The sequence below is a fragment of the Pleurodeles waltl genome, chromosome 10 (genome assembly GCF_031143425.1).
Source record: "Pleurodeles waltl isolate 20211129_DDA chromosome 10, aPleWal1.hap1.20221129, whole genome shotgun sequence".
Lineage (NCBI taxonomy): Eukaryota > Metazoa > Chordata > Amphibia > Caudata > Salamandridae > Pleurodeles > Pleurodeles waltl.
The window spans coordinates 436205999-436231664 of NC_090449.1; the positions used below are offsets into that span (position 1 = coordinate 436205999).

Below are 25666 nucleotides of genomic sequence, written 5' to 3' on the forward strand. Positions count from 1 at the left end.
ACTGACCTATACTTGCATAGGCAGTGAGAGGCTGGCATGGCACCCTGAGGGGAGGGCCATGTCGACTTACTCGTTTTGTTCTCACTAGCACACACAAGCTGGCAAGCAGTGTGTCTGTGCTGAGTGAGAGGTCTCCAGGGTGGCATAAGACATGCTGCAGCCCTTAGAGACCTTCCTTGGCATCAGGGCCCTTGGTACTAGAAGTACCAGTTACAAGGGACTTATCTGGATGCCAGGGTGTGCCAATTGTGGAAACAAAGGTACATTTTAGGTGAAAGAACACTGGTGCTGGGGCCTGGTTAGCAGGGACCCAGCACACTTCTCAGTCAAGTCAGCATCAGTATCAGGCAAAAAGTGGGGGGTAACTGCAACAGGGAGCCATTTCTTTACAATTATACAACGCATGTATCCAACACAGAAAATACAGGCGAAGATGATATTACAACTACTAGGCATGATGTCCTCATGCATAGCCATTGTCCCACACGCAAAGTTGCACATGCGGCCCTTACAACAGTGCCTAGCATCACAATGGTCTCAAGCACAGGGTCAGCTTCTAGATCTGGTGTTGATAGACCGCCTAACATACCTCTCGCTTCTATGGTGGAACAACATAAATTTAAACAAAGGGCGGCCTTTCCAAGACCCAGTGCCACAATACGTCATAACAACAGATGCTTCCATGACAGGGTGGGGAGCACACCTCAATCACCACAGCATACAAGGACAATGGGACGTACATCAAAGAAAGCTGCATATAAATCACCTCGAACTACTAGCAGTTTTCCAAGCATTAAAAGCATTCCTGTTCTTCTGTTCTTCTGTCTTCTGCTCTTCCGGTCTTCTGTTCTTCTGTCTTCTGTTCTTCTGTCTTCTGTTCTCCTGTCTTCGGCTCTTCTACCTCCTCCGTCTTCTTCCCCCGAGCCTGCCCTCCTGCTCCTTCCTCATCCCCCTCCCTCACTCGCCTCCCCCTCTCTCACCCCTAGCTAACCCGTTCGCTATCTACCTCCCTCACTCCTCCTATCTTCCTATCTCTCTTGCTCCCTATCTCACTATCTAACTCCCCCACTCTCCACCTCCTCCTACCTACCTATCTGTCTATCTATCTATTTCCCTATCTATCGACTTCTCTATCTATTTTCTCTATCTATTTCTCTATCTCTCCCCCCCTCCCGCCACCCCCTCTACTACCTATCTCCCTATCCTCTCACTCTACCTCTCTCCCTCACCCACCTCTACAACCCCCCCTCCCCTATCTTCACAACCCTACTCCTATCTCTCTCCCTAATCTCCAAACCTCCTAACACTCACCCTCCTCCACCCTAAACCCCCTCCCCCAGCTCCTCTCACTTTACCTGTCCCCCCCCTCCCTCGCGCTTTCCCGCCGCGACCTCCTGCACGCCCCCGCCCCCCAGCTCCCATTCGCCCCCAGCTGACCCCTCCCCCCCCCTCCTACCTCTTATGGCGCCCGTCCGCGCCTGGCCCGCGCCCAGCGCCACGACCCCTGGTCCCCAGCTCCCCCAAGCCCCGCTGATCCGCTACGACCCCACCACCCTCCACGCCCTCAACCCAGGACGCTCCAAAACCTGCTTCCTAGCTCACCCCAAACGCACCCATGGACCCTTCGCCTGCAACTCCTGCAAACGCACCTTCCACCACGCAAGTACCACGACCACAAGCCCACGCGCCATCAACCACCTCAAGTGCATCCTGATCAACGCTCGTTCCGTCCACAAGCACGCCGTTGAACTTTGGGACCTCCTGGACTCCACAGCCCCGGACGTCGCCTTCATCACGGAGACATGGATGAACGCCTCCTCTGCTCCAGACATCGCTACCGCCATCCCCGAAGGCTACAAGATCTCCAGAAAAGACCGCACCAACCAAGTAGGAGGAGGTGTCGCCATCATCTTCAAAGACTCCATCAGCGTCACCACCTCCACCGAAGACCCCCCCCTCGCCGCTGAACACCTGCATTTTCAGATTCGCACCGACCCAAGGACCACCCTCAGAGGATCCCTCGTCTACCGTCCTCCCGGACCTCGCGCCTCTTTCAGCGACGCCATCGCCGACTTCATCTCCCCGCACGCCCTCGCCTCACCGGACTACATCCTCCTAGGCGACCTCAACTTCCATCTGGAACAAAACAACGACCCCAACACCACCACCCTGCTCGACAACCTCGCCAACCTCGGCCTCAAACAACTGGTGAACACCGCCACCCACATCGCCGGACACACGCTCGACCCTATCTTCTCCGCCAGCAAACACGTCTTCTTCAGCCACACCTCTGCCCTACACTGGACCGACCACAGCTGCGTCCACTTCACATTCCGACGCGAGACCTCCCACCTCCGCACTCAACCCATCCCTCATCGACAGTGGAACAAGATCCCTGAAGAGCAACTCTTCTCCGCTCTCGCCGCCAACCAACCCACCCTCACCACCGACCCCAACGACGCAGCTCTCAACCTCACAAACTGGATCTCCAACTGCGCTGACAACCTGCTCCCCTCAAACGCACGCATCGACAGACCAACACCAAAAAACCTCTCTGGTTCTCTGACACCCTCAAAGAATCAAAGAAAACTTGTCGTGCCCTTGAGAAGGCCTGGCGCAAGGACCACACCGCTGACAACATGACCGCCCTCAAGAACGCTACACGCGAACACCACCACCTGATCCGCACTGCCAAAAGGAACTTTTTCACCGACAGACTAGACAAAAACAGCCACAACAGCAGAGAACTCTTCAGCATCGTCAAAGAGTTCTCCAACCCCAGCGCCAGCGCCAACGCCGTCACGCCCTCACAGGATTTGTGCGAATCCCTCGCCACTTTCTTCCATCGCAAGATCAGCGACCTCCACGACAGCTTCGGACACCAGACCCAACCATACACCACTGAACCCGCTTCCCCGGACATCACCCTCAACAACTGGACCCACATCAACACGGAAGAAACCAAATCCATCATGAACTCTATCCACTCCGGCGCCCCTTCGGACCCCTGCCCGCACTTCATCTTTAACAAAGCCGACGACATCATCGCCCCGCACCTCCAGACCGTCATCAACTCTTCTTTTTCTTCTGCTACCTTCCCCGAATGCTGGAAGCACGCTGAAGTCAACGCCCTACTAAAGAAACCTACGGCTGACCCAAGCGACCTGAAAAACTTCCGCCCCATCTCTCTTCTACCTTTCCCAGCCAAGGTAATAGAAAAGACCGTCAACAAACAGCTGACCACCTTCCTGGAAGACGACAACCTGCTCGACCCTTCACAAACCGGATTCCGAACCAACCACAGGACGGAAACCGCCCTCATCTCAGTCACAGACGACATCAGAACCCTGATGGACAACGGTGAAACAGTCGCCCTCATTCTCCTCGACCTCTCGGCTGCCTTTGACACCGTCTGTCACCGCACCCTAATCACCCGCCTACGCTCCACCGGGATCCAAGGCCAGGCCCTGGACTGGATCGCCTCCTTCCTCGCTAACCGCTCCCAAAGAGTTTACCTCCCTCCGTTTCGCTCAGAACCCACCAAGATCATCTGCGGCGTACCTCAAGGCTCATCGCTCAGCCCGACACTCTTCAATGTCTACATGAGCCCCCTCGCCGACATCGTACGCAAGCACGACATCATCATCACCTCCTACGCCGACGACACCCAACTTGTACTCTCCCTCACCAAGGACCCCGCCAGCGCCAAGACCAACCTACAAGAGGGTATGAAGGACGTCGCAGATTGGATGAGGCTCAGCCGCCTAAAGCTGAACTCTGAAAAAACGGAAGTCCTCATCCTCGGCAACACCCCGTCCGCCTGGGACGACTCCTGGTGGCCCACGGCCCTCGGCACCGCACCGACCCCCGCAGACCACTCCCGCAACCTCGGCTTCATCTTGGACCCTCTTCTCACCATGACCAAGCAAGTCAACGCCGTGTCCTCCGCCTGCTTCCTCACTCTCCGCATGCTCCGTAAGATCTTCCGCTGGATCCCCGCCGACACCAGAAAAACCGTGACCCACGCCCTCGTCACGAGCCGCCTGGACTACGGCAACACCCTCTACGCCGGGACCACAGCCAAACTCCAAAACCGCCTGCAACGTATCCAAAACGCCTCGGCCCGCCTCCTCCTCGACGTACCCCGCAACAGCCACATCTCCGCACACCTGAGACACCTGCATTGGCTCCCAGTCAGCAAAAGGATCACCTTCCGTCTTCTCACCCACGCACACAAAGCCCTCCACAACAAGGGACCGGAATACCTCAACAGACGCCTCAGCTTCTACGTCCCCACCCGCCCCCTCCGCTCCGCTGGCCTCGCACTTGCTGCCGTCCCTCGCACCCGCCGCTCCACGGCGGGTGGGAGATCTTTCTCCTTCCTGGCGGCCAAGACCTGGAACTCCCTCCCCACCAGCCTCAGGACCACCCAGGACCACTCCGCTTTCCGGAGACTCCTAAAGACTTGGCTGTTCGAGCAGCGATAACCCCCCCTTTCCCCCCTAGCGCCTTGAGACCCGCACGGGTGAGTAGCGCGCTTTATAAATGTTAATGATTTGAACCAATCATAACTCACAAATACATTCTTGTCAAAACAGACAACATGACAACAATGTATTATCTAAACAAACAGGGGGGGACACACTCGACACAGCTGTGCCTGCTGGCACAAAAAATATGGCAATGGGCAATTCACAACCACATTCGCCTAATAGCACAGTTTATTCCAGGGATCCAGAATCAACTTGCGGACAATCTCTCTCGAGATCACCAACAGGTCCACGAGTGGGAAATTCACCCCCAAATTCTAAACACTTACTTCAAACGTTGGGGAACACCTCAAATAGACTTATTTGCAACAAAGGAGAACGCAAAATGCCAAAACTTCGCATCCAGATACCCACACAGGCAGTCTCAAGGCAATGCCCTATGGATGAACTGGTCAGGGATATTTGCGTACGCTTTTCCCCCTCTCCTTCCATATCTAGTAAATAAATTGAGTCAACACAAACTCAAACTCATACTGATAGCACCAACGTGGGCAAGGCAACCATGGTACACAACACTGCTAGACCTATCAGTAGTACCCCACGTCAAGTTGCCCAACAGGCCAGATCTGTTAACGCAACACAAACAACAGATCAGGCATCCAAACCCAGCATCGCTGAATCTAGCAATCTGGCTCCTGAAATCCTAGAATTCGGACACTTAAACCTCACACAAGAATGTATGGAAGTCATAAAGCAAGCCAGAAGACCATCCACTAGACACTGCTATGCAAGCAAATGGAAAAGATTTGTTTGCTACTGCCATCATAATCAAATTCAACCATTACACGCATCTCCAAAAGATGTAGTGGGTTACTTACTACACTTACAAAAATCGAACCTGGCCTTCTCTTCCATTAAGATACACCTAGCAGCAATATCTGCATACCTGCAGATTACCCATTCAACTTCACTATTTAGGATACCTGTCATTAAAGCGTTTATGGAAGGCCTCAAAAGAATTATACCACCAAGGACACCACCCGTTCCTTCATGGAACCTCAACATCGTCTTAACAAGACTCATGGGTCCACCCTTTGAACCTATGCACTCTTGCGAAATACAATTCCTAACATGGAAAGTTGCATTTCTCATCGCCATCACATCTCTCAGAAGAGTAACTGAAATTCAGGCGTTTACAATACAAGAACCTTTTATCCAACTACACAAAAATAAAGTAGTCCTAAGGACCAATCCTAAATTTTTGCCAAAGGTTATTTCACCGTTCCACCTAAATCAAACTGTAGAGCTACCAGTGTTCTTCCCACAGCCAGATTCCATAGCTGAAATGGCACTACATACATTAGACGTCAAAAGAGCACTAATGTACTACATCGACAGAACTAAAAACATCAGAAAAACTAAACAACTGTTTATTGCATTTCAAAAACCTCACGCAGGAAACCCAATATCGAAACAGGGTATAGCCAGATGGATAGTTAAGTGCATCCAAATCTGCTACCTTAAAGCAAAAAGACAACTGCCCATTACACCAAGGGCACACTCAACCAGAAAGAAAGGCGCTACCATGGCTTTCCTAGGGAATATTCCAATGCACGAAATATGTAAGGCAGCCACATGGTCTACGCCTCACACATTCACCAAGCACTACTGTGTAGACGTGCTATCAGCACAACAAGCCACAGTAGGTCAAGCCGTACTAAGAACCTTATTTCAGACTACTTCCACTCCTACAGGCTGAGCCACCGCTTTTGGGGAGATAACTGCTTACTAGTCTATGCACAACATGTGTATCTACAGCGACAGATGCCATCGAACTGAAAATGTCACTTACCCAGTGTACATCTGTTCGTGGCATCAGTCGCTGAAGATTCACATGTGCCCACCCACCTCCCCGGGAGCCTGTAGCCGTTTGGAAGTTAGCTTCAACTTTGTACATTTGTAAATATATTAAATCTTAGATAGGTACATACTTATTCACTCCATTGCATGGGCACTATTACTAACAAACAACTCCTACCTCACCCTCTGCGGGGAAAACAATCGAAGATGGAGTCGACGCCCATGCGCAATGGAGACAAAGAGGAGGAGTCCCTCGGTCCCGTGACTCGAAAGACTTCTTCGAAGAAAAACAACTTGTAACACTCCGACCCAACACCAGATGGCGGGCTATGCACAACATGTGAATCTTCAGCGACTGATGCCACGAACAGATGTACACTGGGTAAGTGACATTTTCATTCCCAGCTGTTAGTGCTCTAGTTTGGCTGGTGTACTGGCACCTTAAACACACTTTTCACTGAAAATAATCTAAAGGGCCCTTTGGGTTGCAGAGCATAAAGAATAAATTATTCACCAAATGGTATGAAAGACTGCCCTTTCTGATGGGTGCAACTACCTGTGGATTCCTCACTCATTGAATTTTCCCCCATGTGGCAGCATCCGATGGAAATTTTCTCCTAGCTTCTGCACATCGACAAGGATGTCATAATTGCCCGGCTCCCACGCAACGGCGTCTGACGTCATACGGTCAATAAGAGGTCCTCGCCGGCGTGCTGACGTCAGTTCCCTTTTTTCCGTGCCTTCCATCGATGGTTATTCTTCGAGGGAGCAACTGCTTCTGCTCTGCGTAGTTAGTTATTATTTCTTTCAATATGTCACAGCGAAAGTCTGGCTTTAAACCATGTAGAGAGTGCGGAGGCAAGATGTCGGTGACAGACCCACTTGTGGATTGCTTGTGGTGTCTGAGCTCCGACCATGAAGTGGAGAAATGTGAATCCTGTCAACGCATAAATCCTAAGGCGTTGAAGGAACGGGAGGCTAAGCTGTTTTTGGTGAAGTCCGAAAAGAAAGAGAAGCAGCATCGGCGCAGATCGTCATCACCCAAATCTCATCAGTGTCACTGTGACTCTCGACGCCGGTCGAGTAGAGAACATTTACGCTCGAGGTCGCCTTTGGTTCGGCACCGTAAGACACAGGAGGTTAGTCCCACCATCACTCCTCAGCCGCAGTCGCCTCCTGCTTCCCCGACTTCTCCGACGACTCCGCCATCTGTCTTAGAGGTCGTACCTCAACAGGAGCCATAGTTTTCACCTGCTTCAGAGATGCCGGGGCCGGCGCAGTTATCACCTTGAGCACAGGCTCTGCAGTATCAGTCATTCCCGGCGCCAGGTGCTGATAGTTCCGCATTTCTAAATGCGATGTTTGCCATTTTTCAACAGATGGCTCCAGGTGGTGGTCCGGCTGGTCCTTCGAGGCCATTGGCCTTTAATATGGGTGCTCCGGCTCCTTTACGACCGGCACCTTTCATGCCCTTCCTTCCAGTGGGATGTGCTGGCTCGGCGCTGGTTCCTTTGACGTCGCCTACACGACCTGCGACTCGGATGAGGACTGCTGTCCGTGCGCCGGAGAGTTCTTCGCCTTCTCATCCTCTGCCTCGGTCGGTGCCGAGGAAGCCCACGTCGCCGATGGATCCGGTGTTGGATGGATCAGAGGATCGGCGTCAGGCGAGGTCATCAACGTCGGCGGACGCCTTGTCGACGCCAAGGATCGAGGCCAAGCTTCATTATAGGAGGCTAGCTCTTGAAGAACAGGAATATAACAAGCAGGCCTTGGAGGAGGGTGAGATTGAAGAGCCTCTTGTAGATCTTCACGGTTTGGACACAGCAGGTGGCTTAGACACTTCTCCAGAGTGGGATTTAACATCCCCTGGGGAATATACAGAGGAAGCTGCTTCTTTCCACTCTGTATTAAGGAAAGCAGCTGACTTTTTGGACCTTCCCCTCCCAGTGGCTGAGGCAAAACCCAACATACTCACAGAAGTACTACATCCGGCTTCAGCAGTTGCAGAGCCACTTTTGCCTTTTAATGAGGCTCTCCTAGATCCAATTCTAGAGATTTTGAAAAAGACAGTTACATCTACGGCTGTTAATAGGACAGTGGCGCGCAGATATCGTGTGGCTCCTGCGGATCCGAGCTTTTTGTCGAGGCACCTGACTCCAGAAAGCTTGGTTGTACAAGCTTCATGTTCATCACGCAATGCTCCAGGTTCTTTTCCGGGTGTACCTTCGGACAGAAACTCTTAAAAGATGGACCAGTCTTCAAAAAAGACATTTTCATCTTGTAGTATGGCCCCTCAAGTCCACGAATGCCACATGTATCTTGGGCAGATACATCTATGCCCTTATGGAGGAGATCAAGTCATCTCATTCTGAATTGTCTCAGGAGATGTTGGGCCTTGTGTCTGATGCTCAGGCTGCGGCGACCCAAGTAATCGAGTCAAGGCTGGACATGACTGATTCTGTGGCCAGGGCTATGGGCACCACTGTTGCTACGAGGAGACAGGCCTGGCTTTGTTCTTCAGGGTTTTCATCAGACATTCAATCAGCCCTAATGGATCTACCCTTTGATGGGAATAAACTTTTTGGGTCGAAGGTGGACTCTGCCCTTAAAAGATTTAAAGAGAGTAGAGACCCAGCAAAATCGTTAGGCTTGCAGGCCTCCTCTTCTGTTTCTTCTCGATAGTTCAGAAGATTTAGGGGGTTTGGTCGTGGCTCCTCCTTTCGGGGCAGGTTTCAGCAGCAAGCCGCCACTGCCCTCCCCTATAGATCTTACAGGGGGAAGTGTAGGGTTCGAACCAGAGGGGCCCCCCAGTAGCATTCTGCCTCTTCCTCTTTAGGGGTGCAGCATAGGAAGCAGCCTTAGTCATCCACCAATTCCTTTGCATACCCCTCCTGTAGGGGGGAGGTTAATGAACTTTCTCCACATGTGGGAGGCAATAACATCGGACTCCTGGGTCACCAGTATTGTGGGGAAAGGCTATGCCCTTCCCTTTTGGTAGTTTCCACCCCCTATCCCGCCCCGTCCATCCTTCTGTTCAGAAGAACATCTCCTGTTATTAGAACAGGAGGTTCTGGTCCTCCTTTCAAAGGGTGCAGTGGAGTTGGTTCCTGAGCAGGAGAGGGGTCAGGGTTGTTATTCAAGATATTTCCTGATCCCCAAGAAGTATGGTTGGTTGAGACCAATCCTGGACCTGAGGATTTTGAATTGGTTCCTCAAACAGGAAAAGTTCAAGATGCTGACCCTAGATCTGGTGCTTTTGGCGTTGAACGAAGGAGATTGGATGGGTCTGTCGACTTGCAGGATGCTTACTTTCATATCCCGATACTCAAGTCGCACAGGAAGTATCTCCGGTTTGTGGTGGGATCGCAGCACTATCAGTTTGCGGTCCTTCCGTTTGGTCTTACATCAGCACCTCAAGTCTTCACGAAGGTGATGGTGGTGGTTGCAGCAGAGCTCAGAAGGAAGGGGATAGCGGTATTTCCTTACCTAGACGATTGGTTGATCAAAGCCAAGTCTCCAGAGCTCGTGCTGCGTCACCTGCAGTCGACAACCCAGTTGTTGTTCGATCTGGGCTTTTCGGTGAACGTGCCCAAATCTCACCTGGAGCCCTCTCAGCACCTCCTGTTCATAGGGGCAGTACTGGACACAACATTGAATCGTGCCTTTCCTCCGCCTCAGCGGATTCAGGACATTCAGGCGTTGGTTCCAATGTTTCAAAGTGGAGCGTTCATTCCAGTCCTCAAGGTCTTTCGTCTGCTCGGTCTGTTCGCTTCTTGCATTCTGTTGGTCACTCATGCTCGCTGGCACATGAGGGCTCTTTAGTGGTGCCTCCGAAAGCAGTGGTCTCAGCACAAAGGGGATCTCGAGGGATCGGTAAAGGTTTCCAGAGACGCTGCAGTAGATCTTCGATGGTGGGCTTCCCAAGGAAGGCCATTCTCGCTGCCTCCTCCAATGGCCACAGTGATAACGGATGCTTCCACTCTAGGGTGGGGGAAGCTCATCTGGGGGACCTGGAGGTCAAAGGTCATTGGTCTCCAGTGGAACAGATGTTTCACATAAATCTGTTGGAATTGCAGGCTAAGCCAAAAAAAAGGTGTACACCGTTCCAAAAGAGACTGTCTAAACAGAGGACAAGTGTCAGTAATAAGGTAGGAGTACCCTCAAGCGTCATAAAGTACGCTAGGCGTCATCATTGGGCTAACTCCTCGTCAGACCGGCACTGCAATGTCTGACGGATCATCACCCAGAAGGTGCTGACACAAAACCGGAGATGGAATCGTGAGTCCAATAGACTCTACAGATTAGGCTGACAGTGAAGAGTAAGGCGAGTGAAAAGAAAGTTAAAATTGGCTCTGGACACTAGGACGCAAAATTTAATTGACTCAAAATGTGGTCAGGCCAAGATTAAAAAACGAAAAAGGAGTACTTCGGAGCAGTAATGGCTACCAGTACTCATGAAAAAAAAGGGGGAGGAAGAGAAATACTCTATCCTACCATTTAGGGGTCGACATGTTTCGCGCCTGTGCGGTCAGACAATGATCCATTGGCGCTTCATCAGGACTGTGGTTAGTAACTTCTCCTATAGAAAAATAAGTAAGTGCTAGAAGGTCACTTACTATACGTAGACTAATCGTCAAAGTCAGTCACGTGGTGGGTCGCCCTGTGAAAAAGACAGAAAACAAAAGCACATACATTGATGTCTAAAAACAGAAAGTAACCATTATGCAAGTAATTGGCGTAGACCCCGTATAACACAATCTGGTATGTTTGACAAGACAAAAAGGGCTTACCATCCCATGTGGAGGAAAGGCATCATAGGGACGCGTAAACCTCAGACCAAAGGAAGTTGCACTATATATAGAAAAATGGCAGTCAAAGGTCAGAAGAAAATTATCATGTATCATCTCTGGGAACACAGAATCACGTTCACTGGATACTAAACTGAAGCACGTATAAACAGAATCAATTATCAATGGTTACAGTGCAGGGTTCCATGTAGCAGACAGGTTAAAAATGCCCGTATTACAGGTAACTACAGTCGTGGAAGCAAGATTCTGTAGCAAATCAACGTAGTGTATTTAGCAAAGTGAAAGTATAAGAAGATAAAACATGTCTAATGATATTGTTAGTAAGGAGAAAGAGAGCGCCGCCAATCCAAGTGTGCAGGTCGGTGTCTCAATATGTAAAAGTCCTAAATGCAGTCTGCGCTTACTCCTATATAAAATAACTTCAAAAGACAGTAGAATATACGACCCCAAGCAACGTGGGCCGAACACAGAAAATACAAAAAGGGGTTGCCGGCTCCGCATATGTGAGGCTCTGAGTTTCAGAACCAAAATCAGGTCCCGTAATGGACCAAAACAAACGAAGCAGAAGGCAGACTTACTTGAAAGTTTCCTAAAGTCCGGCCGAGCACCTACCCGGGAACACGAGCCTGAAAGACGGGGAACCTTGCCCACGGGCGGTGTTAAAAAATGAGGGCAATTAGCCAAAACGAGTGTCAACTGTGTCCAGAGTAGTAGCAACAGACCACGGACTACTATGTCGAACTAACATTTGTAGTCAAGTCGGCGGCCATCTTAATCTAGGCAAACGAACACATCTAAAGCATGTGTAAATGGACAAAACGTCTCAACCATGGTGTGAGTGTCATGATGAGTATAGTCAAACAGGTACATAAATAAAAGGGTAAACATAGGAGTCCCATCTAACTAGCATAGTCTCAATGCTGAAAACCAGATTTAATGGAGGAGGACCAAACTAGGCATAGAGAGCGAAGAGATACTATAAAAATGTCAGAGCAAAAATAGAACAATCCCCCGTCAGAATGGGTTTCAGGAATGAATCAAGGTGATAGTCTACCATGGAATATCATCATTCAGACCCTCGTTGGATGTCTTAAGTTTGTAAATCCAACGTTGTTCAATCCTGAACAAATGTTTAGGGTCATTAACATTACATTTGGGCGCTTGTAAAACTATCCACCAAAGATCGTTAGGCCCATGTTTTGCTTCTAAGAAATGAGAGCTTAGTTTGGTTGTTATACGGGAACATCTAATATTGCTGCGATGTTCATTGATTCTTTGCTTGACCGGTCTAGTCGTCATACCCACGTATTGTAAATTACAAGGGCATGTAATCAAATAAATGCAGTGTCGTGTGTTGCAATTTGTGTGTTTGGTCAAACGCCAAATGCCAACATATTTGAGGTCTAATTCGTCGGTCCGTTTAGTCAGTGAACAGACGTTACACGAACCGCAAGGAAAGTGGCCTGAAACCGGGGGTAAATCCCATAATATTGGTTGAACACTTGTACTGCCCTGTTTGATCGGTCGAGTGTGAACAACCAAGTCTCTAATGTTGGGGGATCTCTTAAAAGAAAAAAGGGGTCTGTCAATCTGTATCCCCCCGCTAAGGAGGATGTTCCACCTTTTATTGAAAAGTTTTTTGATAGTATTGGACTTGGGAGTATATGACGATACGCATGTCAGTCGTGTCTGCTCTTCCCGCACTGAGGGTGCCAAGAGGGCTTCTCTATGAATATGGCGAGCTCTCTTATAGGCTGGATTGATGATCTTGGTGGGATAGTGACAGTGTCGTAGTTTGTCCCTCAAGTTGCATGCCTGAGCCTCAAAAAGTTGGGTTGTGGAACAATTACGACTCAATCTCAGGAATTGACCGAATGGAAGGTTATCTCGTAGGGCCTTTGGATGGTGACTCTCATACAGAAGTAAACTATTCCTATCAGTGATTTTATGGTAGGTGTCGGTAATGAGTTTGCTGTTCACAATTTGGATCATTAAGTCCAAAAAAGGAACTTGTGTGGTGGAAACGTGGGCTGTAAACCTCAAAAAAGGGTCCAGCGTGTTAATCCAGTCTGTAAACACTACAATAGTCTGTAGGGGTCCTTGCCAGATGATGAGAATGTCATCTATATACCTGCGCCATAGTTTAATATGGTCGAAGAATGGATTCGATGTCGGTAAAATGTGCAATTGTTCAAATTGGTACATATATAAGCATGCCAAACTCTGGGCAAAGGTGCTGCCCATTGAAGTCCGCGAATTTGATGACACAGGGAATCTTCAAATCAGAAGTAATTCTGTGTCAAGGCCAGGGAGGCACAGTGCATCACAAAATGCACAGGAGTGGAAGAGGTCCATGAGTCCTGAAGGAGAGCTGCCTCGACCACCTGTAAGGTGGCTGCCTGAGGTATATTCGTGTAAAGAGACTCAACATCCAAAGTGATGAGGGCCTCAACCGAGATTGTGGAGTTGATGTTCTCTATAAGATTCAGGACATCTTTGGTATCTTTAAGGTAGGTACTAGAACTCCTCACCAATGGTTGAAGAAATGTGTCACAAAAAGTTGATAGAGGTTCCAAAACCGAACCAATGCCGGACACAATGGGACGTCCAGGAGGGGGGAAAGTACCCTTTTGGATTTTCGGGAGGCAGTAAAAGTAAGGGGTACGGGGATTGGTAGTCACCAAAAATTCCGCCTCCCTAGAGGTGATCCAAGCGTTGACCTTGGCCTCCTCAACCATGCTTTTAATCTCTGTCTGAAGTGAAAAGGTCGGGTCCCTAGTCAGCGGAGCATAGTAGGTGGTATCGCTCAACAGACGGAGACATTCCTGCTTATAGTCTGTTGAGTCCATAGTGATTATTGCCCCACCTTTGTTTGCTGGTTTAATGACTATAGAGGGATCGGTGGACAGTCTTAAGTGCCTCTCGTTCAAGGGCGGGTAGATTAATAAATGGACGTTTGGGATGGATCTGTTCAAGGTCTGTCAGAACAGCTTTTTCAAACGCTAAAACTTCACAGGGAAGGGAATTCGCCGGAGGCACAAAGGTCGAAGGTTTCTTCAAACCTGTGTCATTTATAATCGAGGGTTCGGGACGATCTTTAAAGAAAAAATGTAGGCGTACTTTCCTAAAAAATTGGGACAACTCACAGTTCCAACGTAACGGGTCCTCTAAGGGTGTAGGGACAAAACCTAGACCGCGGTTAAGAACTCGCGATTCATGTACAGACAATTGTCTGTGACAAATTCACCACTAGATCTTTGGAGGAACCATCTTGTTCTGGCTCCTGGTAACCATCTGTGTTTCTTCGCGTCCCCAGTGTACTCTGCTGCCTCTTCCTCTCCTTCTTCCTCTGCCCGGGCCGCGGCCTAAAAAAGGCCCGTATGGAGGCATAGGGTGAGGCTGAAAGAAAGGGTAAGGGGGTTGCCAGAAGAGTGGTTGATTATGAGGGTATTGAGGGAAGTTGTAGAAAGATTGGGGCACGTTTTCATCAGTGCTCCAACCATCAGATGTGGAGCTACTGCTGTAATTATGTGTTTTCTTGTAGGATACAGAAGACTCATCTGATGATCCGGACTGGGTGTCAGTCTCGAAGTCTTCCTTAATATAGGGGTAGACTTTATCCTGTTCGAATTTCCCAGTATCTTTTTGTAGTTTGGAAATTTTTTGTTGTGTAAGGAGCTCTTTGGTTTCATTGAGTTCCACATTAATCTCCATCAGGCGACTTTTGAATTCTGCTAGAGTAACTGTTGTCTTAATTGAACTTTCAATACAATTGCAGGCTATACGTCTGGCTCTCAAGGCCTTCCTCCCTTCCCTTCGCAGTCAGTCAGTTCAGGTCCTGACAGACAACACTACCGCAATGTGGTACATCAACAAGCAGGGAGGAGTAGGGTCGTACCTTCTCTGCAGAGAAGCTCTGCGGCTATGGTCCTGGGCAAGGGACAATCAGATTTGCTTAGTAGCAAATCATCTGGCCGGAGTCTTGAACGTGCGTGCGGACAGTCTCAGTCGGCACTTCTTGATAGATCACGAGTGGCGTCTTTATCCAGATCTAGCCCTCCATGTCTTCCAGATGTGGGGATTCCCTTGGGTAGATCTTTTTGCCACTCGAGAGAACACGCACTGCCCGTTGTTCTGCAGCCTCCAGTATCCGATGCAAGGGACGTTGGGGGATGCGTTTCAGATGTCCTGGTGCGACAAGTTGCTTTACGTGTTTCCCCCCCATACCTTTGAGTCCTCGGGTTCTGAGGAAAATTCGCCAAGACCGGGCCCAAGTCATCTTAATAGCTCTGGATTGGCCAAGAAGGGTATGGTATTCGGATCTTTTCCAACTCGCTCTGTGCCCCCACCCCCCGCTCCGTCTCTATCACAGGGCAGACCTCTCACAATCGCAGGGGCAGGTTTTACACCCCCACCTCCAGAGTCTGCACCTTCATGCCTGGAGATTGAACGGGGAAACCCGAGTTCCTTTTCTCTCCCACCTGAAGTAGTGGATGTTATTTTATCGGCCAGGCGACACTCTGTAGGAAGTTGGCTCTGTATGCACTATTTCAAAGTAAGGAATAGTATGCACAGACAGTCCAAGGGTTCCCCTTAGAGGTAAGATAGTGGCAAAAAGAGATAATACTAATGCTCTATTTTGTGGTAGTGTGGTCGAGCAGTAGGCTTATCAAAGGAGTAGTGTTAAGCATTTGTTGTACACACACAAGCAATAAATGAGGAACACATACGCAGAGACAATTCCAGGCCAATAGGTTTTTGTATAGAAAAATATATTTTCTTAGTTTATTTTAAGAACCACAGGTTCAAATTTTACATGTAATACTTCAAATGAAAGGTATTGCAGGTAGGTACTTTAGGAACTTTGAATAATCACAATAGCATATATACTTTTCACATAAATCACATATAGCTATTTTAAAACTAGACAGTGCAATTTTCACAGTTCCTAGGGGGAGTAAGAGTTTGTTAGTTCTTGCAGGTAAGTAAACCACCTACGGGGTTCAAGTTTGGGTCCAAGGTAGCCCACCGTTGGGGGTTCAGAGCAACCCCAAAGTTACCACACCAGCAGTTCAGGACCGGTCAGGTGCAGAGTTCAAAGTGGTGCCCAAAATGCATAGGCTTCAATGGAGAAGGGGGTGCCCCGGTTCCAGTCTACCGCGTCTTCGGAGGGCAGACCAGGGGGGTTTTGTAGGGCACCGGGGGGGGGACACAAGTTAGCACAGAAGGTACACCCTCAGCAGCACGGGGGCGGCCGGGTGCAGTGTGCAAACACGCGTTGGGTTTCCAATGTGAATCAATGGGAGACCATGGGGTCTCTTCAGCGATGCAGGCAAGGGGGGGGGGGGGGGCTCTTTGGGGTAGCCACCACCTGGGCAAGGGAGAGGGCCTCTTGGGCTCACTCCTGCACTGGAGTTCCGATCTTTCAGGTCCTGGGGGCTGCGGGTGCAGAGTCTTTACCAGGCGTCGGGATCTGGGAGTCAGGCAGTCGTGGTCAGGGGGAGCCTCGGGATTCCCTCTGCAGGCGTCGCTGTGGGGGCTCAGGGGAGGCAACTCTGGCTACTCACAGTCTCGTAGTCGCCGGGGAGTCCTCCCTGAAGTGTTGTTTCTCCACAAGTCGAGCCGGGGGCATCGGGTGCAGAGTAGCAAGTCTCACGCTTCCGGTGGGAAACGCAGTTGTCTTGAAGTTGCTCCTTTGAAACAAAGTTGCAGTCTTGGTTGAACAGAGCCGCTGTCCTCTGGAGTTTCTTGGTCCTTTTAGAGCAGGGCAGTGAGGATTCAGAGGTCGCTGGTCCCTGGGGAAAGCGTCGCTGGAGCAGTGTCTTTAGAAGTGGGGAGACAGGCCGGTAGAGCTGGGGCCAAAGCAGTTGGTGTCTCCGTCTTCTCTGCAGGGTTTTTCAGCTTAGCAGTCCTCTTCTTCTTAGGTTGCAGAAATCTGAGTTCCTAGGTTCAGGGGAGCCCCTAAATACAGAATTTAGGGGTGTGTTTAGGTCAGGGAGGGCAGTAGCCAATGGCTACTAGCCCTGAGGGTGGCTACACCCTCTTTGTGCCTCCTCCCAAGGGGAGGGGGTCACATTCCTATCCCTATTGGGGGGATCCTCCATCTGCAAGATGGAGGATTCCTAAAAGTCAGAGTCACTTCAGCTCAGGTTGCCTTAGGGGCTGTCCTGACTGGCCAGTGACTCCTCCTTGTTTTTTTCATTATCTCCTCCGGCCTTGCCGCCAAAAGTGGGGCCGTGGACGGAGGGGGCGGGCAACTCCACTAGCTGGAATGCCCTGTGGCGCTGTAACAAAGGGGGTGAGCCTTTGAGGCTCACCGCCAGGTGTTACAGCTCCTGCAAGGGGGAGGTGATAAGCATCTCCACCCAGTACAGGCTTTGTTACTAGCCGCAGAGTGACAAAGGCACTCTCCCCATGTGGCCAGCAACATGTCTCGAGTGTGGCAGGCTGCTAAAACCAGTCAGCCTACACGGGTAGTTGGTTAAGGTTTCAGGGGGCACCTCTAAGGTGCCCTCTGGGGTGTATGTTACAATAAAATGTACACTGGCATCAGTGCATTTATTGTGCTGAGAAGTTTGATACCAAACTTCCCAGTTTTCAGTGTATCCATTATGGTGCTGTGGAGTTCGTGTTCGACAGACTCCCAGACCATATACTCTTATGGCTACCCTGCACTTACAATGTCTAAGGTTTTGCTTAAACACTGTAGGGGCACAGTGCTCATGCACTTGTGCCCTCACCTATGGTATAGTGCACCCTGCCTTAGGGCTGCAAGGCCTGCTAGAGGGGTGACTTATCTATACTGCACAGGCAGTGTGAGGTTGGCATGGCACCCTGAGGGGGAGTGCCATGTCGACTTACTCGTTTTGTCCTCACCAGCACACACAAGCTGGCAAGCAGTGTGTCTGTGCTGAGTGAGGGGTCCCCAGGGTGACATAAGATATGCTGCAGCCCTTAGAAACCTTCCCTGGCATCAGGGCCCTTGGTACCAGGGGTACCAGTTACAAGGGACTTACCTGGATGCCAGGGTGTGCCAATTGTGAAAAACAAAAGTACAGGTTAGGGGAAGAACACTGATGCTGGGGCCTGGTTAGCAGGCCTCAGCACACTTACAAATCAAAACATAGCATCAGCAAAGGCAAAAAGTCAGGGGGTAACCATGCCAAGGAGGCATTTCCTTACACACTCCACTAAATCTATCTACGCTAGCAGGTGGGCTAAATTTGTGAATTGGTGTGGAGAGAAGCAAATTGATCCCTTACGTGCCCCCTTATCGGATATCTTGTCTTTTGCGTTGTCCCTGGCACAGAGGGGTTGTGCAGTTGCGATAGTTAAGGGCTACTTGTCGGCTCTGTCAGACTTTCTGTGTCTGCCTGACCAACCTTCTTTATTTAAATCTCCTTTAGTGTTGAGGTTTTTAAAGGGCCTGACTAATGGATATCCTCCCACTCCTTTCATTATGCCTCAGTGGGATTTGAACCTAGTTTTAACGTTTCTTATGGGCTCACCGTTTGAGCCGATGCATTCTTGCCCCTTGAGGCTATTGGGTCTAAAGACGGTTTTCCTTGTTGCTATTACTTCAGCCAGAAGGGTGAGTGAGCTGCAGGCTCTTTCTGTTAAGCCCCCGTACACATTCTTCTATGGGGATAAGGTGGTGTTGAGGACCAAGGCTGCTTTCTTGCCGAAGGTTTTCACCCTTCCATATGGGTCAGTCGATTACACTCTCCTCTTTTTATCCTCCGCCTCATCCTTCGAAAGAGGAAGAAAGACTGCATCGTTTGGACACGAGAAGAGCACTGAGCTTCTTCGTCGACAGAACGAAGGAGTTCAGATTGGAAGATCTACTCTTCATCGGGTACATGACAAAGAGGATAGGAAGGGCAGTCCACAAGAGAACACTCTCCAGGTGGGTCATTCTTTGCATTAAGCTGTGTTATTCTCTGGCAAAGAAGGAACCCCCTGATGGAATAAGAGCTCATTCCACCAGAGCTAAGTCGGCCTCTTCGGCCTTTGCTAGAGGTGTTCCTGTGGTTGACATCTGCAAGGCCGCAACTTGGTCTTCCCTCCACACTTTAGCAAAGCATTATTGCTTGGATTCGGAGGTGAGGAGGGATGGCCATTTTGCACGGTCGGTGCTGCAGGATTTCTTGGTTTGACCATTCAGGCACCCTGCACCGAGTGCGGTACTGCTTTGGGACTCTATTCAATGAGTGAGGAATCCACAGGTAGTTGTATCCATCAGAAGAACGAGTTACTTACCTCCGGTAACGCCTTTTCTGGTGGATACACTAGCTACCTGTGGATTCCTCACGGATATAACATGTTATGATATAATTATATATATTTTATATGTATATATTTTTGCATATGTGCATATTTATACGAATGTTTTCTCTATTTGATTTAATTACATTTTATGATATAAGATTTTATTTGATGTATTCCTTTCAAATGTATATATTATGTTAGTGCTCAAAGGCACGTAAAAAATGTTGGTACTGACGTCAGCACGCAGGCGAGGCCCTCTTATTGCCCGTATGACATCAGACGGCGTTGCGTGGGAGCCAGGCAATTATTACGTCTTCATCGACGTGCAGAAGCTAGGAGAAAATTTCCATTGGATGCTGGCACATGGGGGAAAATTCAGTGAGTGAGGAATCCACAGGTAGCTAGTGTATCCACCAGAAAAGGCGTTTCCGAAGGTAAGTAACTCATTCTTCTGGTACTCTCAGAAAGCAGAAATATTTGTCCATGAGTATCATTTTGCATCCTCTGCCCTTGCAGGCAAATGTTGAGTATGTTCCTTCAGCGACTTGATCACTTTGTTTTGTGCAATAATTTGCTCTGCTGATACTCCGCCATCAGATCTTTACTAGGTCTAATTGTGTTGATTACCATGACTTTCATCAAGGAAAATCTGGGCAGCAGTAAGGCACCTATCTCATCCACCAGATACACTTTGATCTGGGGGCTGTTATGTAGATATAAGACACAGACTCACAGTTCGCAACCACACCATGCTAGGTCATACTCGTTTGGACATAGCCTTGCTGTTGGGAATTTTTGCAGACACCCAGAGTGTACCTCTGTTCAGGAATGGCTACAGCCCCCACAACCCATTGTCCTTAGATTGTTGGTAGTGTAATTCTAGTGCTTTCTTGTTGTGAGACTGCCTTTTGGCTCTGTCCAGTGAAGTCTGTCTGGTACCCACAATTTAGGCCCTTTGGATTTCATTTCAATCACCTGAACATTTCACCAGCAACAGGTAGAGTACTAGATGGAGGACCCAGGCACCATAGATACACTTTGGGTTCTGTACTACAATCCGACCACTTCTTTCACCATTCCTAGGCATGGACGAGATGTTGCAGATTGTACTGTTAAAATGTTGAATACTTGGGGCCGGCATTAAGTGATGTTGAAGTAACCAGTTTTTGAATATATTGTTGCAAACTTCTGTTTCTGCAAATATATAACCACTAATCTTTTATACCTTGTAGATTGTCACGGCTCCCAAAGATCTGAAGAAACCACAAGGGAAAAAATGCTTTTTTGTGAAGTTTTTTGGAACAGAAGATCAGTAAGTATTTGCTGCTATTTTTAGGACCTTCAATTCTGCAGTGTGAATCTTTTCTGGATTCACATGCTGTGCATTATTTCCCTGTCTAGGGTCTGGGTCTGGAATGTTCCAACGTTTTCATCTTCTTTAGTTCTTTCTTTATTTTTGTTTTTATTGTTGTGCTTGGACGGATCTGCCCATTTGGTGTTTCCTGTGACGTATCCCCTCTTCTGAAAGCTCCCACTTTTGGTCAAAGTCTTCAGATTTGTTTCTGTCGTTGGGTCTGGAAGCTTGCTGAAGGATCTCCCACAGAAGGAAAAAGTTTGGGAAGAAATTACAAGACATTGTTGAAAAGCACACCAGTTGTTTACTGTTATCGACTAAGAGGCAGTGGAGAAGTATTTGGTACAAAAGGTGAAGTTTCTTTGGAGACTTTTTAGAATGCCTGTTCAGTGTGCTCCCTTAAAGGCCTGCTGGAGAAGACACTGTTCCAGTTTTGCGAGAACTGCCACCACAAGTTTTCACAGAAGGACAAGCACCCAGTCTGCAGTCTCTGCCTCCCTGTCAATCACTGTCGACCACTGAAGTGAGGACTGCAACATATGCTTGGTCTTGACATCAAAGAGAGTGCGAGTTAGAGACCGAGGTGAGTCCATCACATCATGCAGGTCCAACAGGCAAAACTGTCCTTAAAGGACCTGGGGCTGTCAAGTGAAGTTGAGAATGACACAGAGGGAGAGACTTCAGACTTAGAAGGTAAAGAATGTCAGCGTCGAAAGTCAGGCGAACAAGAAACCGTAGATACCCAGAGGTAAGAGTCATCAACCTCGATGTAAATCTGTCTCAAGGACGTTGAAGAGAGCCTCCGTGTCGAAGATTTCGGTATCCGAAGGCACCCTCGAGAAAGAGCCCCTTAGAGCCCTCTAAGAAGGCTTTGTAGGAGGTCACAAGAAATCCAAGTCGTCCAAAGACAGTTTGCCAGGTAAGCAGAAGCATGGTATTGCATTGTTAAAAAGGTAACAGTACTTAACTGCAATGTTTAAATAGGTCAAGCCATATTTAAACATTGCAATCTTTATTAAATAATTGCGAAGAATTCTGAGGGGGGGGGGGAGGATTTTTATTTTTCAACTGGGGGGGGTCGCAGCATTAAAAAGTTTGGAGACCACTGCTCTAGAGCCACAAAAGGAGAAATAATACCTTGAGCAGCAACAGTTGACTGAGGCATATTGAGGCTTAGAGGCTGAGTATGTGGAGCAGTGGCAAGATCTGGATACAGACTCCCCTGCGAAAGGGTGGACAGCTGCCCCGCAAGGCATTCTTCCCCTGACGACATAGGCATGTACAACCAGGCCAACAAACATGCAGCAGACAAGTATGGGATACAGCTTGAAGAAGAAAACCTCAATCTTGCTTACTGTTGGAAACTCTTATGCCGACGCAGACAAGGAATCCGTTTTAACTGATGCTTCCTAGTGGCCTAGACCAGGGAAGGGAAGTCTTTGAAGAGCCTGTCACTTGTTGAGTTGTGACTCTGAGGGCAGAGAAATAGTATAAGTGTTCCTCAAAAGATTTAGCCTATATGAAGGGTACAGTTCCTGAAGATTCCATCATTGCATCAACTGCAAGGAAAAGGGCCAATATTCCATCAACGGTAGAGCCGCCTCCAGAGAAAGAAAGCAAAACGATGGAGATTATGGGGAGAAAATGTGAGCATAGCCCAACCAACCAGTTGTGCATCACAAATTGCAGTGCCCTTCTTAATCGACATGCACATAAACACTGGAAGGAAATCGGAGCGTTGATGAAGCACCTTACAGAACAATACAGGAAAAGGGCAGGGCATCTAGTGAACAGTGGCAAACACATGTCTGAATTGAACGTCTCTGATAGATGTAGCCGATGAATTATGATGGGCGTAACATTCAAGAGGCACTCCTGGCTAAAAATCACAGGATTCGACTCAGAGGTTTAGGTCAGCATCCTTAACAAGCATCCTTAACATACCATTCAATGGTGATCAGTTGTTTGGTAGTATGATTGATGACAAACTCAACCAGTTCAAGAAAAGACAATAAAAATGCTAAATCAATTGGAGCATTGCAGTTTTGTGGAGGAGTGCGCAGGACAACAGCACCATCATACAGGCCCATAGGGAGGGGAGGTTTCCAGACGGGAAATTTAACATCAAGGCTTTCAGGGAACCAGCCAAACATCTTCAACCCTAAAAGGTTGGCCATGTCGCCAGCAAAGCCAGCAGTCTTTTTGTGCAAGAGGCAAAGGAAGGGGTCAAGCTCACAGGGGAGGATTGTAGAAAAGTTACCCCACTTTTTGCCTGTCAGTTTGTTTAGACTGCACTAAGATCCTGCTAATCAGGACAAGTGTCTGTACTCTCTCCTTTAAATTTGTTTGCAGGTAAACCTTTACACCCCACAATTCTGACACTGGTGCACCCATGTAAGTCCCTCCATTCCCTGGGCTTTGATAGTGCGGGGAAACCATCTTGAGGTATGTAGTGGACTTGGGTCAACACAAGTGGTCCAACTACTTAATGGCTTCTCCGAACCTAGGCATGTTTGGTATCAAATATATTGGAATTGTGCAGCTACACCAACTCCAGTGCTAGCTGCATGATCCCATGTACTGTGGGGGTTCCTTAGAGGATCCCCTAGGTCTGCCTGTGCAGCCTTATGGGATCTGGCTACGAGCCCATACTGTTGCTGACACAAGACACTGTTCTGTCCTCCTGCTGATGAGCCTAACTCAAGCAGGGGTAGGCAGAACAAAGGATTTCCTGTGAGGAAGAGCTGTGACCACCCCTCCCTTTGAAATAGGTGTCTTTGGGTTGGGGTGGTCTGGGTGCCACGAGACTGCTTTGAAAGGCACATTTGGTGCCTTCCTTGCAAAATCTGGTTTGCATCAGTTCAGGAATTCCGGTTCCCCCTCTGTTGTGAAACTACGCAAAGGACAGGGGAATGACCACCCCCTGTCCAGCTCCTCTCCCCTAGGGAAGTGCACAGAGCTCTGCCAGTTCGCTGGTTGATTCTGCCAACTTGGAAACAAGGGTAGAGGCCCCTGGGAGCATCTGACTGGGTTAGGCCAGATAGATGACGTCCCTGACCTCCTCTGATATGTGGGTGTAGGAAAGTACCATCTTCCTTGGCATGTTACCCCGATTTTTACCTGTATGTCAGTATGTTTTTGCCTGTCTCACTGGGATCCTGCTGGTCAGAACCCCAGTGCTCATAGTTTATGGCCTAATGTGTATGCCTGTGTAATGCTCAACTGTGTCACTGAGGCTCTGCTAATCAGAACCTCAGTGCTTATGCTCTCTCTGCTTTTAAATTTGTCACTGTAGGCTATAGTGACTTCATTTACCAATTTCAATTGCCACATTGGGACCCCCCCCCCCCCCTTATAAGTCCCTAGTAAATAGTATCTAAGTACCCAGGACATTGGGGTTCCAGGAGATCCATATGGGCTGCAGCAATTCTTTTGCCACCCATAGGTAGCTCGGACAAACCCTTGCCGCAGCCTGCTATTGCAGTCTGTGTGAAATAACGCACACGTTATTTCACAGCCATTTTCACTGCACTTAAGTAACTTATAAGTCACCTGTGCAAATTTACTAAGTGTGAGGGCACCCTTGCACTAGCAAAGGGGCCCCCACATAGTTCAGGGCCATTTCCCGGGACTTCGTGAGTGAGGGGATACCATTACACGTGTGCACTACATATAGGTCAATACCTACATGTAGCTTCACAATGGTAACTCCGAATATGCCCATGTAACATGTCTAATTGCCCCCCCATTCCAAATCTGGTATTGGGGAGCCAGTTCCATGCATCCTGGGGGCTCCACCATGGACCCCCAGTACTGCCAAACCAGGCCATCCTCCTACAGTGGGTCACTACAGAGAACGACCTACTCCCTTTAAGGGTTACTTGAGGGCTCCCCGATGGTGGGTCCTCAGATTTGTCGAACAAAACTCTTCAAGGAACTCTCTGCAAGACATCTTCTGCTCCAGGCCTCAGAAACTGCTGCTGGTCTGCTTTTGGAACTGAAGAAAGACTGAATCCAGTTGGGCGGGCTCCCACTGCAACATTGTTTCTCCAACAAAATTTCTTTAACTTCCATGGCTGTGCATTCTCCAGGGTCACAAGGACTCTGCCTGCATCCTAGAGGCGAGAAGGAATCTCCCCTGAAGTGAAAAAGTCACACCCCTGTATCCACATGGACCTCAAGATGACCACGACTGGCTGGTGGATCCTTCTATCCCATGGATAATGAAAAGGCTCTGCTCACAGTTGGTGATTCTGTGGTCCTCTCCAGGTCCAACTTGACTTCTAACAAACTTGGGAGATGGTGGACCCTTGCTGCTGGCACTGAAACGGAACCACTGCGACTGTTGCTCTTGCCAAGGCTTGTTCGCTATTCCTCTAAGATTTTCGAGCTCCTAGAAGCAACAGCACTCTGCAACTCGAGATTTAGTGTGCACTCTGCAGCTCCTGCGAGGTGGGAGTCCTGTTTGTTGTGCTGCTGAGGCCGGCCTGCGACTCCCTGTCCCTGCTTCCAGTGGGTCACTCATGGCGTCTCCTCCATCTCTGGCTGGCTTTCCTTCCTGGTGAAGGCCTGCCCTGACTCCCTTCCAAGAGTTGAGTCACTGGATCCTTGCTGTTCCTCCAAAAAATACTATCATCCTTGTAATTAGTATTTGTAGTAAGTATTTGTATTTTCCAAGGCTTGTTGATGGTCCTGCTGGCCACTGAACCTCCTGCAATCCGGCGTCTGACGTGGGATAGCTCGTGGGTGACTCCGAGGATCTCCTGCATCCCACTGGACCCCGCAGCTGGACTTCTTCCTTCGCCGTCGTGCAGGAACTTCACCTCCAAGAGTTGACATTGCCTGTCTGCTTCATCTGGACATCACTGAGTAGTCTGGGCACTGTC

The 25666-nt window shown here is 49.0% G+C and overlaps 1 protein-coding gene across 1 annotated transcript in view; it reads left to right on the forward strand.

Annotated features, from left to right (window-relative positions):
- GLYR1 (glyoxylate reductase 1 homolog) overlaps positions 1–25666 on the forward strand; it is a 482931-nt gene that overhangs the window by 53938 nt on the left and 403327 nt on the right. The window contains exon 3 of the mRNA XM_069210697.1: positions 20659–20738. Within this exon, the coding sequence (XP_069066798.1) occupies positions 20659–20738 (80 nt within the window). The remainder of the gene's footprint in view (positions 1–20658; positions 20739–25666) is intronic.